Source organism: Leptidea sinapis, chromosome 1, assembly GCF_905404315.1.
Source record: "Leptidea sinapis chromosome 1, ilLepSina1.1, whole genome shotgun sequence".
Classification (NCBI taxonomy): Eukaryota; Metazoa; Arthropoda; class Insecta; order Lepidoptera; family Pieridae; genus Leptidea; species Leptidea sinapis.
In genome coordinates, this window is record NC_066265.1 from 9,389,228 (window position 1) to 9,408,230 (window position 19,003).

At 38.6% G+C, this 19,003-nt stretch overlaps 1 protein-coding gene across 4 annotated transcripts in view; it reads right to left on the reverse strand.

Annotated features, from left to right (window-relative positions):
• Positions 1–14,396: 14,396 nt before the first annotated feature.
• LOC126969414 (saccharopine dehydrogenase-like oxidoreductase) overlaps positions 14,397–19,003 on the reverse strand; it is a 29,549-nt gene continuing 24,942 nt past the window's right edge. For all 4 annotated transcript variants that reach the window (XM_050814933.1, XM_050815011.1, XM_050814855.1 and 1 more), the window contains exons 7-9: positions 17,998–18,382; positions 16,040–16,134; positions 14,397–14,603 (exon numbers count right to left, since the gene is read on the reverse strand). In XM_050814933.1, coding sequence (XP_050670890.1) covers positions 14,513–14,603; positions 16,040–16,134; positions 17,998–18,382 — 571 coding nt within the window. In that variant the 3' untranslated portion in view covers positions 14,397–14,512. The remainder of the gene's footprint in view (positions 14,604–16,039; positions 16,135–17,997; positions 18,383–19,003) is intronic.

Consider the following 19,003-nt stretch of genomic DNA (forward strand, 5'->3'; position numbering starts at 1 on the left):
GCAATAATTTAAATAAAATTATCATTATATTAATATTAATATTAATATTAAAAGTAATTCTGCAAATTAACAAATGTTAGGATAAGAAATATATATACGATGAAAGTATGGGTGCAGTTCTGACCCGAATAACTATCGTCCTGTGTCGCTTATTTTTAGTTATTTTACTTGTTAGCCGACAATTAGTTTTTTTTTAAAGCAAGCCGTACTATCTAAAACTGATCATAACTCATAATCCAGCGGATTAAGATCAGGACTAGACGACGGCCAGTCTTCAGCTCAAAAAACGGACGTAACAGTTTAAAATATGGCTGCCGAAAACATGGTTTAAAATGCACAAATTGTCATGGTTCTGAAAATTGCTCCAATATATAAGAAAGAATCTACGAGGACGTAAATGATTCAGATGACATTCTGGATGAAGAACCAATGCAGACTGGAAATAACATTGGAGACGAACATGATGGTTTTGAAGATTTCGACGATCAACTAGATCAACTAGAGTTGAAAAGGTTTGTCGTATCTAAAGATGAAGAAATGAAGGCATTCATGGCAAGGCATCATTTGAAGGCAAAGCCAGACAAAAACGAATGAATAACTGATTAGAATTTCAGATAAGGTATTTATAAATAACACGATTAACGTTTTTGAAAAAAAATATAATGAATTAAGTATCTAAATTCAATAGTACGATTAACATGTTTATTTATATTTTGTGAGACTTTCTATAACATGAATGTACTTCGAATTTAATAAATAAACTTTTTCACTAAAAAAAATTGCAAGAATCTCACTTTTTTTTTGATGAAATTATACAAAGTGATTAAAAAAAAATTTTAAAATTTGAGTTTTTTCCATTTTTTGCATTTTCTGAGAACATAATAATTATACAATAGCAATGTAATTCTTTTTTTACACCATCAGAAAGTAGAGATTTCAACGAACAAAAAGCTTCCAGACTTTTTGGAAAAATCTGATATTTTGCCGCGAGAATTTTCGATTCAAAATAAGGGTGCTTTTTTGATATTCAGTTAAAATAAGGCAAGAAAAATAATATTTTAATTCAAATAAATTACAGTGTATTTGGGACATAATAAGGGAAGTTTTCACCAAATTTCTTAGAAAAAAATTTTTTTCTGAAAAAGATAGAAATAAAAAACCAAAAACTTGGTTATTTGAATTTTCACTTAAATTTTGAGGTTATTTGAAAAAATTGTAAATACAATAGTTGTCGATCTTTTTATTACCTACAGCTTTGCGATGTAACCTTTTTCCATAGGTCTTGTAGTTTTGCTGGAAATCAAGATAAACCATTTTTTACCCTTAAAAACTCACCCCCTCCCACTTCCCGAACTCGAATCAACCGTAATTTATTTTTCTTTTCATTTTTATCATATTCCTCTCCTTTTCTAATGGGTTTCATCCTACTGTATTTTTTTTAATTTATTTACCATTTTGAAGGCTTCGGCCCTGGGCTAAATCACTTAACACCAGGTGATTTTGGCCCTCTTTTCCATAAGAAAATGGTATCTTCACACATGGCCAATGTTTTGATACCTTTTTCACAAAAGTATGTGTATAGGATGCAAGTATAATTGTATGTTCAAAGGCCCTTACTCAACAACTGAAAAGGATCGTCGGGTATTTTAGTGCATAGTTTTTAATGTAGCAAGGATTAAATTTTTGTCTGAAAGTAGAAATTAGGAATAGTTGCCGTTTTAACATCAATTATTTGTGTATAACCGTTATAGTTTACTGTCCACTGAATGTAATTTAGAAAACTGCAGATGCGAATCCGTTACAAATTTTTACGATGTGTCCAAAGGACGGCCATTTTAGCAGTTTTAATTTATGGAATTGTAAGCTTACTTTATAAAGAATAGGGTTGGAGAGGATGATAAAAAAAGGTTGATTGCGTACTCGTGAGCAGGTTGTGAAGAAGAAGAAATTTTAGCATCCCTTATTGTAAACTTTCTCTTTTTTCTCGCAAATTTTCATTTTCATTTCAATTCGCTTTGTTTTGAAAATTTGCGTTCTAGAATTAATTATTATTATTAGAGAAAATAAATTGCACAAGTATATACAAGAATTGTATTTGTAAACACGCTTCAGAAACAAGCTACAGAGCATACGCATCTAAGACGCTTCTACCATCCGTTTAAGAGTAAACTCCTCCACGAGACAGGAACAAAGAAAGTTAATTATATAACGAGTTCCTGTATAGTATAGTATAGTCCGTCTCTAAATAGTGTTAGCTGTCAATCACTCACTTGTTTCATACAGTTTTAGTTTGTTTAATCGATCGCCATACGTCATCCGCACACTTGGCCGATTATAGTGGCCTGTCCATTTCAGTATGGCTCAGTCACTCCTTCATACTATGGTCCTGTGGCGGTTTTGCCGACACATAGTAAAATTATTGGAACAATAATTTTAAGCCAGCTTACTTAATTTTACTCTCATAAGTTACTTCAGATGAAACAATTTGGCTTTACTAGGGGACGTTAAACAACGGATCTCTGGTCTCTGGTCAGGACTCACTACGTCACTATGGCATAATCCCCGCCTCCATATCCTGCCCTATATCAAAGGATTGCTATGGTGCCGGTCCCAAGCCCGGATAAAGGAGGGGGAAATCCAAGCCAAGTTGTGAGACGTACCGTGACGAGGGCTCGGTGTCTGGGGGAGAACTCAGACTTTAACGGTGTACCTCCGATACCTGGGTACCTCGGAGTGTTATTTTATGCCCTTCGGCCAGTAAGCGGGATTGCTTCAACCGTGAGTGACTTGTGGGCAAAGTCAAGGATCTGAAGCCGTGGCCTGAGGCAGAGCTCTCATGCATGTCGGAGGAACAACTGCCTAAACCTTCCATAGCCACGACTTTCCTGCCGAACAGTGAGGTCGATACAAAAGAAGAGGCACTGAAGCTGATCCGAGCGTAGAATGCTTGACTGAACACCGAACACTGGAAGGTGCTCCACGCGAGGGAGGACAAGTGGTCACTTTTTCCTTGAACGTTCCCTCCGCGGGGACTCTGAAAGAGTCCGAGTGCAGAGCTGCCCTTGGTTTTAGAAAGATTAATTTTAAAATCAAGGGCATCTCTGAGGGTTCCGCAACCGCGAGTGGACTGCAACCTATCCAGACCACTCCCTGTACTTTCTCCGGGGCGTGCCCTGTACTTTCTCCGGGGCGTAAAAAGAATAGGGGAGTCCCAGGCCCATGGGTGTCGTAAGAGGCGACTAAGGGCTTTTTAGAAGTGGGAGAGTCACGCTGCCGTCTTATGACGTCAGCACAATCGGGCCAGACTCGTCCGGGTTAATTACCACACTCGCACAGAATACCGGCGTGAAGTAGCGGCCTAGTGCCGCTATGTTTCGCATAGGTTAGTGTCGAGGACCGGAGGCCATCCCTTCCCCCCCCCCCCACACAAATTATGAGAGCGGTCCGTAAAAAGATATTACCCCAGGAGGGTACCAGCTCTACCAGAGCCGGAGAATCCCTCCCCGAGCACTCTCGCTCGGGCCGCCCTTCGTATTCTGGGGTGGGCACAGAACCGCGCATGACCGAGGACAAACGAGGCAGTAACACCACGGCACCCCGCTCCACGCTCAACGTGGACTTTTGCAATATCAGGGGAATTCACTCCAATTTAATCGCCGTCCACCACCACCTTGAGACAGCGCAGCCGGCCTTGTGTTTCCTTACGGAGACGCAGATATCTCGACCTAGCGATACGTCATATTTAACGTACCCCGGGTACAAAATTGAGCACAACTTTTTGCCTCATGCCGGGGTATGTGTGTACGTTAGGGAGGATATCTGCTGTCGCCGTCTCGGCAATTTTGAGGGTAGGGACCTGTCTACTCTCTGGCTCCGCGTAGATTTAGACGACCGCGTCCGTATCTATGCGTGTGTCTACAGGTCCCATAGTGGTAACGCAGAAACCGATCATCTCATGGGCTGCGTTCAAGCTGCAATTGACGTCGTGCTTGCACAGATCCCCTCCGCTGAAATCGTGGTCTTGGGTGATTTCAACGGACACAATGCCGAATGGCTTGGATCACGTACCACAGACTACGCAGAGCGATCTGTGCATAATTTTGCATTGGCGTATGGTCTGTCCCAATTGGTTGAGTCGCCAACGCGGCTCCCGGATGTGGATAGCCACATGCCGTCCTTATTAGATCTTCTGCTGACTACACATCCCGATGGTTACCAGGTCGTTGTCGACGCCCCTCTTGGAACGTCCGACCATTGCCTGGTCAGGAGTGTAGTGCCTATCCGACGCCAACGTCGCAGACCACCAGCGACCCGCCGCGTTTGGCACTACAAGTCAGCAGATTGGGATAGGATGCGTTCCTTTTTTGCATCCTACCCTTGGGGCAAGGTTTGTTTCTCTTTGGATGATCCTAGTGCCTGCGCCATTGCAGTAGGCGATGTGATACTGCAGGGCATGGATATTTTTATACCAAGCTCTGTAGTACCGATCGGTGGCAGATCACAGCCCTGGTTCGATGCGTCAGTTAAAGCAGCATCTGACTGCAAAAAACAGGCGTATCGAACTTGGGTTGCGGCGCTGGGCACAAAGGATCCGAACTGCAAAGTTCTTAAGAGGAAATATAACCGTGCCTCCAGATTTTTTAAGCGGCAAATCGCCCGTGCGAAGTCTAAGCACGTCGTCAAAATCGGCGATCAGCTTTCCAGTTACCCGACCGGAACACGCAAGTTCTGGTCGTTGTCGAAAGCTGCTCTTGGTAACTTCAACCAGCCGTCCATGCCGCCGTTGCACATGAGGAATGACACCCTGGCCCATACGGCAAAAGAGAAAGCCGAGCTCCTGTGCGCTCTTTTCGCCTCCAACTCGACTCTTGACGACAACGGAAAAACACCGCCGACCATCCCGCGGTGTCAGAGCTCTATGCCTGAAGTACAGTTCAGACAGAAAACTGTTAGGCGAGCTCTGTTTTCGTTGGACGTCAGGAAGTCGAGCGGGCCGGATGGCATTTCTCCAATCGTGCTTAGAACGTGTGCCCCTGAGTTGACGCCGGTGCTAACGCGTTTATTCCGGCACTCTTATTCCAAAGGCGTAGTCCCTGACTCATGGAAGTCAGCCCTTGTCCATCCGATCCAAAAAAAAGGAGACAGTTCGGATCCGGCGAACTACAGGCCTATTGCTATCACCTCCCTGCTCTCCAAAATCATGGAGAGCATAATTAGCCACCAGCTTTTAGAATACCTAGAGGGTCACCAGTTGATCAACGACCGACAGTACGGGTTTCGCCATGGACGGTCGGCAGGTGATCTTCTGGTATACCTAACACATAGATGGGCGGCGGCTATTGAAAGCAAGGGGGAAGGCCTGGCAGTTAGCCTGGATATAGCGAAGGCCTTTGATCGTGTATGGCACAAGGCGCTCCTCTCAAAACTTCCATCATTTGGGCTTCCCGAGAGCTTGTGCAAGTGGACCTCCAGCTTCCTCACTGGGCGTAGCATACAGGTCGTTGTCGACGGATATTGCTCGAACCCGAAGCCCGTGAATGCTGGAGTGCCCCAAGGCTGTGTGCTATCTCCTACGCTGTTTCTTCTGCATATCAATGATATGTTGGACACCTCCAACATGCATTGCTATGCAGATGACAGCACTGGTGATGCCGTATACACGGGCCATGCAGGTCTCTCTCGGAAAATCGTCGACCAGTGCCGGGAGAAACTTGTGTCTTCTATCGAGTCCTCTCTCGTGAAGGTCGCGGAATGGGGTAAATTGAACCTTGTCCAATTTAACCCCCAGAAGACTCAAGTTTGCGCGTTTACCACTAAAAAAACCCCATTTGTCGTATCACCGCTCTTCGACAACACTTCTCTTAAAGCCGCGCCTAGTATCGGAATACTGGGTCTCGAAATCTCGAGCGATTGCCAATTCCGTGGCCATCTGGAGGGCAAAGCCAAATTGGCTTCGAAGAAGCTGGGCGTCATCAATAGAGCACGGCAATACTTCAAGCCGGCCCACATTCTAGCGCTCTACAAGGCGCAGGTCCGGCCACACATGGAGTATTGCTGTCATCTCTGGTCTGGTGCACCCTAGTATCTGCTCGATCCATTTGACCGCGTGCAACGTAGAGCAGCTCGAATTGTCGGGGACTCAGTGCTCTGTGAACGGCTGGATCACTTGGCGTTGCGTAGAGACGTCGCTTCATTGTGTGTCTTCTACCGCATTTATCACGGGGAGTGTTCCGAAGAGCTGTTTAACCTGATTCCTGCCGCCGAATTTCACCATCGCACGACACGCCACAAGTTAGGATATCATCCCCACCATCTGGATGTGTGGCGGTCCTCCACAGTGCGGTTTTCAAGAAGCTTTCTCCCTCGTACTACAAAGCTGTGGAATGAGCTCCCTTGTGCGGTGTTTCGGGGACGATACGACATGGGTACCTTCAAAAAAAGCGCGTACACCTTCCTTAAAGGCCGGCAACGCTCTTGTGATTCCTCTGGTGTTGCAAGAGAATGTGGGCGGCGGTGATCACTTAACACCAGGTGACCCGTACGTTCGTTTGTCCTCCTATTCCATAAAAAAAAAAAAAAAAGACCAGCGGGCCTGTGGGGCTGGAAACATCCGGGATCCCAATGACCCCGCAACGGCCGGTTGCCCCCAAAACTATGACCCAGGACAAAGGGCCGATGTCTATTCAAAGCAATTGTGAGACCAACAGTCACATACGCCTCCGTTGTGTGGTGGAACAAAGCCAGCCAGAAAACAACTGCCTAAGACTAAATAGCCTGCAGAGACTTGCCTGTATGTCGGTAACCGGAGCCATGACGTCTACTCCTGGCGGGGCCATTGAAGCGATGCTAAATCTACCGCCTCTTCCACTGTTCATAGAGCAAGAGCCGAAGGCGAGCATGCTGAGGGCAATCGCCCAGGGGGGTCATGTAACTGGATGTCGCAAACGCTTAGGACTTTAGAAGACTTAGTTCTGCGAGACCACATATTAGGCATGTTACCTGATCAAATGACTCCACAATTAATCACTTTTAAACACTATATCGTGGAACTACCTTCCAGGGACGACTGGATGAACAACAAAGTCTCGTGGAAGGACGGGAGCCTCATGTGGTTCAGTGATGGGTCCAAAATGGAAAAAGAAGTTGGCTTTGGGGTCTATGGAGAACGCCCCAGGTTGAAATCCAGCACAAACCTGGGGAGCTTTACCTCCATATTTCAAGCAGAGGTGTACGCCATCTTGGAATGCGCAGAAACCAATATCCAAAAAGGCTACTTCAATCATAACATATACATTCACTCTGATAGTCAGGCAGCATTGTTGGCTTTAGACGCTGACTTGATGGCGTCTAAGTTAGTCAATAACTACATTGAATGCCTGAATTAATTAGGCATGAAGAACAGAGTGATTTGCAGATTGGTCCCAGGTCATGCCGGTATCATAGGCAATGAAATGGCCGATGAGCTCGCAAGAGCTGGGGCTAAAGCAGTCCAATATGGTCCGGAACCCATTTGTGGACTGCCTAAGAGCGCCATCTAACACACCCTGAGTAACCAATGTAAACAAGAAGCACTTAAGCGCTGGAACAACTCTTCAAGTTTAAACCACTCTAAAGTACTCATATGGGCATTCAACAGTAGTTATGCGAATAGAGCCCTATCTTTGAACAAAAAAAATCTATGCATATTTACTAGGATGCTAACCGGGCACTGTCGTCTAAACAAGCACCTCACTGTAGTCATCATCAAAAACAACAAAACTTGCAGATTGCCTATTCATCTACTCTGTGACTGCGGCCCCCTAATGCATAAGCGTAACACAATCTTAGGCGACTACATCGTGCCACCAGATGGTGTTTGCAACACTCGCGTCAAGGAGATACTGCGGTTCGTAAAGGCAGCAGGGGTTGACGACGAGCTATAGCATGAGTGGCGAACACAATAGTTCAACTTTGGACGCGGTGTTACTAGGAATCTTTAGGACTAGGAAATAGCCACCCTCTTCAAATAATAATAATAATAATGGCATAATCGGAACCGAGCTTGATCTTCTGATTTCATATTTAAACATTACAATTCAGAGGGTCGGTCAGTCAACGTAAATGGCAGGAGATCTCCTGGGACTCCTCTCATTATGGAGGTACCACAAAGGTCTATTATTGTACCGCTCCTCTTCTTTATATACATAAGTTATCTTCTTAACCTAATACCATAATAAAACCAGTGGGAGGCTCCTTTGCACAGGATGCCGGCTAGATTATGGGTACCACAACGGCGCCTATTTCTGCCGTGAAGCAGTAATGTGTAAACATTTCTGTGTTTCGGTCTGAAGGGCGCCGTAGCTAGTAAAATTACTGGGCAAACGAGACTTAACATCTTATGTCTCAAGGTGACGAGCGCAATTGTAGTGCCGCTCAAAATTTTTGGGATTTTCAAGAATCCTGAGCGGCACTGCATTGTAATGGGCAGGGCGTATCAATTACCATCATCTGAACGTATTGCTCGTCTCGTCCCGTATTTTAATAAAAAAAAAAGGTAGTATTTTTTGCGGATGACATTACACTGGTATTGAAAGTTAAAAGAATGTAGATGCGAGTGTTTTGTCAAAAAGACAGGTGATAAAACCAGTGGGATCTGCCATATATCTTATACAATAGGGGCGCACATATTGAAATATTGTTAATAGACTTAGTTTTGCTGCATACACGATTAGAAAGATTACATAATTAACCGACGTAGATACTAGTTTACTTTAGTTTATTTTTATAGTATTATGTCCTATGGTATATTGCTATGGGGCAATGCTGCCGATATCAAAACCATCTTTGTGCTGCAGAACAGGGCAAAATTTATATTAAGAAACATCATGACTGTTGCTTCTCAATATATTCTTGATAATGTTATGTATGTACATTGGCACATAAGTAAATTTCTGACAGGTCTTAGGCATACTTATAGTTTTTGACTTTCAATAGTTGATATTATATCTAATATTGAATAAAAATATTTGAATTCGAATTAATATCATATTGAGTACGGTTATATACCCATCAAAAAGTATTTTATATACTATATTTTATAAGTAGACTGTAATTTCATGCATCTATAATAGTTTCGAAGTATCACATGATTTGCCAGGTGTCCCGTGAATACTCAGTTTTTAGCTTAGGGATCGCGATACATAATAAAAATTACCTCAAGAATCGAACAATTAAATTTAAATAACTTTTTAAAATACCACGTAAAATACAACAAATAGTTATAAGTTTATAATCAATCTTATTATTATTCGTATCTGTATTCAAATTCAAAATTTCTATCAATTGGATCAATGTAATCACTGAATCGACATGCTTAAATGGCAAATTTACTGTGGCTGCACGATTTAGCGGAGGAGAAGCCTCAAGAAACTCAATATTTAATTAAGATCAATCTATTTCACTGACAGCCTTATAGGTACTTACTTTTAATGTACTATGTGTACTAACACATACAGTATGATATATTTGTAGTTTTAAATATTAATAATAATAATAATAATAATAATAATAATAATAATAATAATAATAATAATAATAATAATAATAATAATAATAATAATAATAATAATAATAATAATAATAATAATAATAATAATAATAATAATAATAATAATAATAATAATAATAATAATAATAATAATAATAATAATAATAATAATAATAATAATAATAATAATAATAATAATAATAATAATAATAATAATAATAATAATAATAATAATAATAATAATAATAATAATAATAATAATAATAATAATAATAATAATAATAATAATAATAATAATAATAATAATAATAATAATAATAATAATAATAATAATAATAATAATAATAATAATAATAATAATAATAATAATAATAATAATAATAATAATAATAATAATAATAATAATAATAATAATAATAATAATAATAATAATAATAATAATAATAATAATAATAATAATAATAATAATAATAATAATAATAATAATAATAATAATAATAATAATAATAATAATAATAATAATAATAATAATAATAATAATAATAATAATAATAATAATAATAATAATAATAATAATAATAATAATAATAATAATAATAATAATAATAATAATAATAATAATAATAATAATAATAATAATAATAATAATAATAATAATAATAATAATAATAATAATAATAATAATAATAATAATAATAATAATAATAATAATAATAATAATAATAATAATAATAATAATAATAATAATAATAATAATAATAATAATAATAATAATAATAATAATAATAATAATAATAATAATAATAAATTTTTTATTTGCGAAAAACTGCCACCAAATTTTTTACAAGTACAATAGATATGACAATTAACATTGTATAAAGAAAAGAAAAATAACAATACAAATGTTTAAAAAACAATAAAGAAAGAGATATTAATGCTTTAAAACTAACTATGTAGAATGATAACAAACCAGGCAGCAGCGCGATTCGCAAAAAGGAAAGTTCTCAGCAAACGTTAGGACGTATTATCCTAACACTGATATTATGAACTTCCTATATTTTTTTTTAAAGCTATTTTGGCAGTAATGAGTGAAACAAATAATTATAATATTTAAATATTTATCGTATCCTCTATCTAATAAACAAAGCTCAGAATTTAATAAATTTATAAATCTGAAAAGAAAATATTTATATCAAGTAGTGATGCGTATACACGCATTTACGTACATCCCCACTAGCTAGACAAGTATATAATAAAAATATATATAAAAAATGCATGAGTAATTTAATATTATATAGATAAAATATATCCATTATGATAGCCATCCTCACTACAGTCGATGTATTTAATTTAGTTTTTGCTCTTGCAATAATAGCTTTTTGTAGTTATTCTTAAAAGATTCCTTTGAGTGCAAATTTCGAAGTGGTGGTGGCAGGTTATTCCAACACTTAGTGGCTGCGTAGCGAAAGCTACCACGAAATGCGGTTGTGTGGAAGATGGGTATATTTAAAGAATCGTGCGAAGCGCGGGTCTTATGTGGAATGTTAGCATCACTTCTCCATTTTAACTTTTTAAATAGATAAATAGGGATTTCGTTCTTTATTATACCGAATAGTAAGGTAGCAAAGTGCAATTTCATACGACTCCCCATTTTTAATAATGACTCTCTATTTAAATAAGGGGTAACGTGGTCTCGCCGCGGAATGGAGAAACAATATCTTGCACAAGCGTTTTGAACACGTTGTATGAGACGTTTAGTACGCTCCAATAAGCGTGGACCTATGGCTGCATCCATATAATTAAATTTGGAAAGAATCAAAGATTCACAGAGGAGTACACGTAGGTCTTTTTTTATTGAGTTTCTGATTCGGTATAGTACTTTCAGTCTATAAAAGCAACTACGAACAATCTGAAGTATATATTTTTCGAAACGTAAGTTTTCGTCTACGAGCAAGCCAAGATTTCGGACCTCGGTTACCCTCTCTATTTGTTCATTATTAATTTTAATGTTGGGTTTACCAGTTACTACTTTTTTAACTTGATGCCGAGTACCTATAACCATATATTTCGTTTTTTTCGAATTTAATAGCAATCCATTGGATTTCGACCAGTCAAAGATCCGATTAAGGTCTGAGGTAATTGTATTGAAGGCTTCCTTATCATACGGCTTGAAAGACAGGTAAATTTGTATGTCATCAGCAAACATATGAAATTTACAATATTTGATATGTTGAACCACGTCCGCTGTGTACAGAGTTAATAAGGGACCTAGGATAGACCCCTGAGGTACCCCTTTTTTAATTGGGAGAGGCCGCGAAGTGGTCACATTTCCGTCATGGTTAGTAATTTCAACGAATTGATGTCTGTCACGTAAGTAGCTCGAAAACCACCGCAAAGTTCTTTCTTCTACGCCGTAGAATCGCAATTTAGCTAAGAGAAGTTCAAAATTAATGGAATCGAATGCTTTGGAAAAATCTTATAGAACCATAACAGTAGCTTCCCCTTTATCTTGTGAAGAAAGTATATCGTCTATTACATTTATTAGGGCTGTAGTTGTGCTGTGTTGTTTCCTAAAACCTGACTGTAATGTAGGTAGAATATTGTTTTTTTCTAAATAGGTCAGAAGTTGACTATGTACAATCTTCTCCAAAATTTTGGAAGCACAAGGCAAAATACTAATGGGTCGTAATTCGTTAATTTCGAGCGGGTCGTTTTTTTTGGGTATCCCCAATCAGGCCAGGCCTATCGGCCTTACTAGTGCATTACGCCAAATATCCGGAAATATATCTGAAGCAATTGATTTATTAATTAGTTTGGTAAGTGGACTTAGTGTATAAGGAAGAGATAACAACAGCATATTCAGTGAGACTCCATCGGGACCAATTGCGTTTGACTGCAATTTTCGAAAGGTATTTGCAACTTCAACCTCTGTTACAGGTTGAATAGTAAAAGAATAAGATCCGAATCTGTTCATATTGAATGAATCTATGTATGTCCGAGATATACCCTCTCCTCCCGGAACGTTTAAAAAATATTGGTTTATAGCCTCTGGGTCACATAAGTTGGGGGGAAGAATTTCGTCATGTTTACTCTCAAACATCACGTTTTGTTTAATGTGTTTCCACATAGTTTTAGGGTTATTTATATGAGTGCTTATATATGAATTAAAATATGCCTGTTTTTCTGATATTAATGCGTTCGATACAACTTTCTTAAGATCCTTATAGTACAGCAAATGACCAGGATGTTTACTTAAATGCGCCCTCTTATAAGCCTCGTCACGTCGCTTCATCATTAAACGTATGTTATATGTGACCCAGGGGTAGCTATGTTCCTTAATTCTAGCTATTTTAATTGGTGCAATGGTGTTAAAAACCTGCAACAGATTTGAGGTAATAACGGAAGCAAACTCATTTACACCAGACGGCACGTCCTCATTCCAGTTAATAGATGACATGCAGCTATGCAACTGACCTGGATCTATATCTTTGATGGGTCTATACTTAATAAGTTTAATTTACGTTTAGGTTTGGGCACATCAAGTTCGCACGCAACAAATGCATGAGAACTGAGAGAAGGAATGTGATCGACCCAAACCTGTGACACATTTGCATCTGTACAGATAAGATCTAATAGGGTATCACTGTGGGTAGTGAAGTGAGTGGGCTCAGTAACATACTGTTGAAGAGAAAAGCTGGCCAAGAGGTCACGCAGAGCCAGAAGTTTTGCCTCATTTACTTTTAGAAAATCAATATTAAAATCGCCGAGTAGAACAATGTAGTCATGCTGTGATAGAGTTGAGATGGTATCACATAGGGCATTTATAAATGTATATGCACACAACCAGGGTGGGCGATAAGCTGTACCGATGGCTATTTTCCTGGAGTTAACGCGAACGCTTATCCACATTTGCTCAACTGAAGCTACAATAGGATGCTTGATAACATGTGCCTTAATTTCCCGGCGAATATAAAATCCAACTCCACCACCCCGACTGCGAACCTCTGAAGGACGAGGAATGTGACGAAGGCGATATCCAGATATACGTGGAGCTCGCATTTCCTCTCCTATTCCTAACCAAGTCTCATTAACAGCCAATACGTCTAAATCATTACGTAGTAACCCAGCCACAAAGTCTTCATGTGTACTCAGTGAACAAGGATTGATTAGACCAACCTTCATTCTCTTAGGACCCATTTATATAATGAAAATATATACCCATTGCAATACATATATGACCGAAACGATGTAATGCTACAAAATGGCAATAAAAAATAAAAATAAAATAATCACAATACATACCTATATAAGAGACAAGACGTGTAACATATATAATAGGCAAATGACTATTTCCCTTTTGTGTTAGTTTATACGACTTAATAATTAACTCAATTTGATTAATTAATAAACTAAATAAATTTAATTTAAACGAATGAATATTTCTTTTGCGGAGCGCGCTGCTGTCATAGTTCGAAATGATTTCATTTTCATTTCGTAAACATAACATACGAAGTTCTATAAAAGAAACGAGGACTACTACTACATTATATTTACTCATTAATAACCAAAACGAATTATAGTTAATGCAATTATAAATGAAGAAAATTAACTCAAATACAGAACATAGTTTTAAAATAAAATACAATATTAAACAGCAGTGTTACAAATAAGATAGTTGCCGAATACTAGAGCTTAGATAATTTATACGTCTAGACAGAGCCTCTTGCTGCTAGACAACCGATGAAAACAGGCCAGGTTTATTAGTTGTATGTAACTTTGGGTTAGTGTGCGTGCTTTGCTTAAAATAAAGTTTAAATGTATATATGCTCTAAGTACTAGAGTCAGGATAGGCATAATTAAATAAACATACTTATCTTAGTTTATTATTTTATTTTGCTTTTACAGATAATAAATTTAAAAATTAAGTGGTCTTATTAATACAGACGATAAAGTATACAATAAACCTCATAAGCATTATTTATGTTTTTATATAATTTCAAACTTTAATTTATCCTCATTCAGTTTTTGTATTAAGTCTGTGTTCTTAAAGGCAGCCCCTGGCGTGAAAACACCTCCACTGAAAAAGACATAAAAGTAAAATCAATTTGATATATTTTCTGGGCTTACTTCAGTTGCGCCTGCATATAGTGCTGGTATGTGCAGGCTATAGTTTACGGTTTTAACTTTATTCAGTGGTCACTTTCGGCTCTGCATTCTTATAACACCAAAAAGATTTAACTATTATGAACGAGTCTTCTTACTGCCTATGAAATAACAGTTGTAAAAATTATTGCAGATGGAACTCTATCAGTTTGGAAGAAAGTTCATGCATCCAGGTTATAATTGTTCCAGTTTGTAGTGCAGAGAACCTTGGGAATCGGTGGTATAGTCACCTTAAATAGTCTTTCTGACAGTAGAAGATGCAAGGATATGTTGTGTCAGAATGTCAAGGGACCATACAGGCGCGGTCAACCACCGCAAACCACTGGCACTCGTCGCTCTGACGATGGCCAGCGGCCCGCACCCTAGATACACCACACATTGTTTTGATACCCGACGAGACGTTAGTCCTCGTCCTGTAATCGCTTCACTACACTCGCTCACACACGGACTGACTGACGGACTGACATACACCACTTACACAATCACAAACACACTCCACAAACAGACACAAACACAAACATACATGCATACAAACATTTACACTACGTACATACATACAAACACACATACATACAATCATAAACACATACATACACACTTACATACATTACACAAAACATCACCACACTCGCTGGCGAGTGTGTTCTTATCACCTTTTCATCTTTCATCTTTATTTCATCTTCATTTTCATTCTCTCTCCTTCCCACAAGCACACAGCCGGTCTGAGGTTCGAGTCTCCTTAGGAGACGCCCCGCGACTGTTGTTGCGTAGTCTTTGCGGCCTCCACGGCCCACGTTCTACTTCGCTGTGAAAGCCAGGGCTGCTAACAGCACAAAGGAGGTTTTAGTCGGTATGGGGTGTCCGCTTACGTGGACACTCGAGTCCGACTTATTATGCCCCGTTCCGTGGCGTAAATACGTAACCATATTTCCTCCTCTCAAAAAAAAAAACAAATCAAGGGAAAAAAAAAATTTTTTTTATATGAGTGCAGGCAAGTGGGCAAGAAGCTCATGGGTCGGTAGGGTGAGGCAACCGCCCATGGACATCCGCAATAACAGGTGTCAAGAGATGTATGAGTATGCTCTTATCTTGAAGATCCCTAAGACGAATTAAGAATTAATTTACTTCCTTTTAAAATTCGACCAGGTGTCAAGATATACGTGGCCGGCATTTTTAAGTTGGAATATGCTCTTTTATTGAAGGTCCCTAAGTCGTTTTAGTTAGGGAAAGCAGCAGTCGGTAATTGATTCCACAAAGTGGCTGTGGAATACCAGACGTCAATGTAATGCGGGTGGTATTTTGCATTTTGACGTAAAGTATTACTCTATGAGCAAATAGCGAATAACTTACTATGAAGGCATCTTGTCTCTCGCTGTCAGTATGGTGATAGCGCAGTGTACCACGACTACCGCTGTCCCTTCGTACGGAGCATTGTCACCAACAGTCTGTTAAATATCTCAATATTATTTAAGATTGAGAAATACTTATATTCACCACACGCTTTATTTTTTAACACCAGAGGAAACACACAAGCATTGAGGTAAACGTGAGGTTCTTTAGGTGAATATACTCGCTTTCCATGAGGATCATCAAGTGGTATCAACCGGAAAGCACCGTGTAAGTAAGCTTATTCTATATTTTAATTGTATGTGGAAGACAGTTCCTTAAAATGACACTTAAGGAACGATCGTTGCTGATAGATGTGATACCAGGGCAAAACTTAGAGAGCTGATTTTCAATGACGTAGAAACAATGATTAAGTTTTGAAAGACGAACGATGCACAGTAATTATATTGACAATACTCGTATACATTTGCAAAGAGATTGTGAATGGTACCTATCGCATAGTACCAATTATATTTTTTTTTTATGGAAGTGGAGTACAAACGAGCGTACGGGTCACACACATTCTCTTGCAACACCAGAGGAATCACGAGAGCGTTGCCGGCCTTTAAGGAAGGTGTACGTGCTTTTTTTGAAGGTACCCATGTCGTATCGTCCCGGAAACACCTCACCTCACCTCATTCCACAGCTTTGTAGCACGTAGAAGAAATCTCCTTCAAAACCGCACTGCGGAGGACCGCCACATATCCAGATGGTGGGGATGATATCCTAACTTAAGGCGTGTCGAAAGGCGAAAGTGGAATTCGGCGGCAGGAATCAGGTTGAACAGCTCTTCGGAACACTCCCCATGATAAATGCGGTAGAAGACACACAATGAAGCGACGTCTCTATGCAACGCCAAGTGATCTAGCCGTTCACAGAGCACTATATTCAAGTAATTCTAGTAAAGCGCAAAGAATAATTAATTAATACATGGAAAAATGGTGCTAGAGAAGGATGCTTGGAGACATATATAGGGAGGTCACAGAAAAAAATTGTTTACGGTTGTTTTACAATTGAGCAACATTTTAACAAAAGAAATGACCGTATTTATGCTGAAATCTCTAAGGAAACTTTCTAATTAGTCGACATAGTGCAACGTGGGCACTATCCGACTTCAGTGATGGTTTGGTGTGGTTAATACCTACAAAGGAGTGACTGAGCCATACTTTTGTGACAAAGGTATCAAAACATCGGCACAAGTGTATCAAGATACCATTTTCAATAACCAAGAATGGTTGATAAAGCTTGTTCTTGGTTTGAAACGAACGTTTCGGACTTCATCAGAGCTGAAGACTGGCCGTCGTCTAGTCCAGATCTTAATCCGCTGGATTATGATTGAAGATAACTTTTAGAGAGAACGGTTTGCTCTAAGTGCCATGACAACTAAGAATACCTTAAATAATCCGTTCGATTGGCATTGCAGAATTTTCCCATGGTAATAGAGCGTGTTTCTATTGATGACTGGCCTCAACGTTTAAAAGACTGTATTGCAGTCAATGGAGACCATTTCTAATAAGCTTTTAATATTTGAAATTGTTTTATATTTAAGTTTAAAACTAACACAATGTGGAACTAAATAAATGTTATTATCAATAGATTTTTTTTTATTTTTGTTTCAGTATTTATGGCAAGACTAGGTGTAATAATGCTGGGAGTGGTCCCGTACAATTGAATGATCGCTGATAGAGAGAGATGGCTACAAATTGTGAGGTGCACATCTGAGCCTGATTGTAAAACTTCATCACGACCATGACTGCTCAGTCAAGCGACTTAAAAGCGACTTAGCAACTTAAAAGATATGCAGACACAGGTGGAAATAGAAGAAACAAGTTTTATGTAGTAAAAGCAAATCATAAGGGTTACATAATATGGTTCTGGCTTACTTAAATTCATCAAATATTTCTCTATCTTAAGATACTCACATAGACCCGTGCTATAATTTCGTCCGTCGGCTGTCCCCGCGGCTCTCCCTTCCAACCCACACCAACCAACGTGTGCTCGAAACTTAGCTGCCTCATAAAACTTTCATCAGGATCTCCGTACGTCACAATACCCAAAGAACACAATCTAGGATGTCTGATAAGAAATTTCGACATGCAGAAAACTCTACAAATCATCCAGAGGATTATACTTCCTATCAGGGCTAAGATTGAGTCGAGAAAGAAAGGAGATGAGTGGTATCGTTTGAATTGTACGGGTCGTTTATTGTTCTCTTTGTAGAAGTAATGCTGCGTACGATTAACCACGGCTTCGTCAGCTCCAGGATACGGTTTACACCATCTATTGAATCTTTTATGGAGAAGACCACTGCAAACATTAAAAGGATATTGGGTGTTGAAGCAATTATACGTGGGTAACACTGAAAATGTTTAGAACTGGCCAGTTGGAAACATTTCTAATGAAAACTTTTTTTGAATTTTAATTTAAGAACTCTTTGTAAACCTAATGTAGTATATTGCATTCATTTGTCATTTGTTTTTGTGGATTGGCGGCAAATCTAAAACTCTTGTTGTAACGTGTATGTCGGCGTCACGCCAGGGTTTCCTTGACCAGGGTCCACCATGAAGAAATACAACACTAATAATTTCTCAGTTTGTTGAAGCACAACTGCTGGTATAGATATTAACCGTCTTTACATAAAACAACCGCTTTTATAGCTTCCGTACAATAGATGAAACATAGCTTCCGTACAATAGATGAAACAGAGTAGATATAACTTCTTTTAAAACACAAATACAATTAGGTGTTGTAAAATAATTCCTAAATACAGCTCAATAAATGTATTAGTGAATTTATATAACTTCAAATGATTTATATAATAGTATGTTCGTTTAATTTGAACAAACATTACGAAGTAAGAAGATGGCGCTGCAAGCACGTTTCGAAATATAATTAAGAAAGACTTAATGCATAAAATAATAAAGTTTG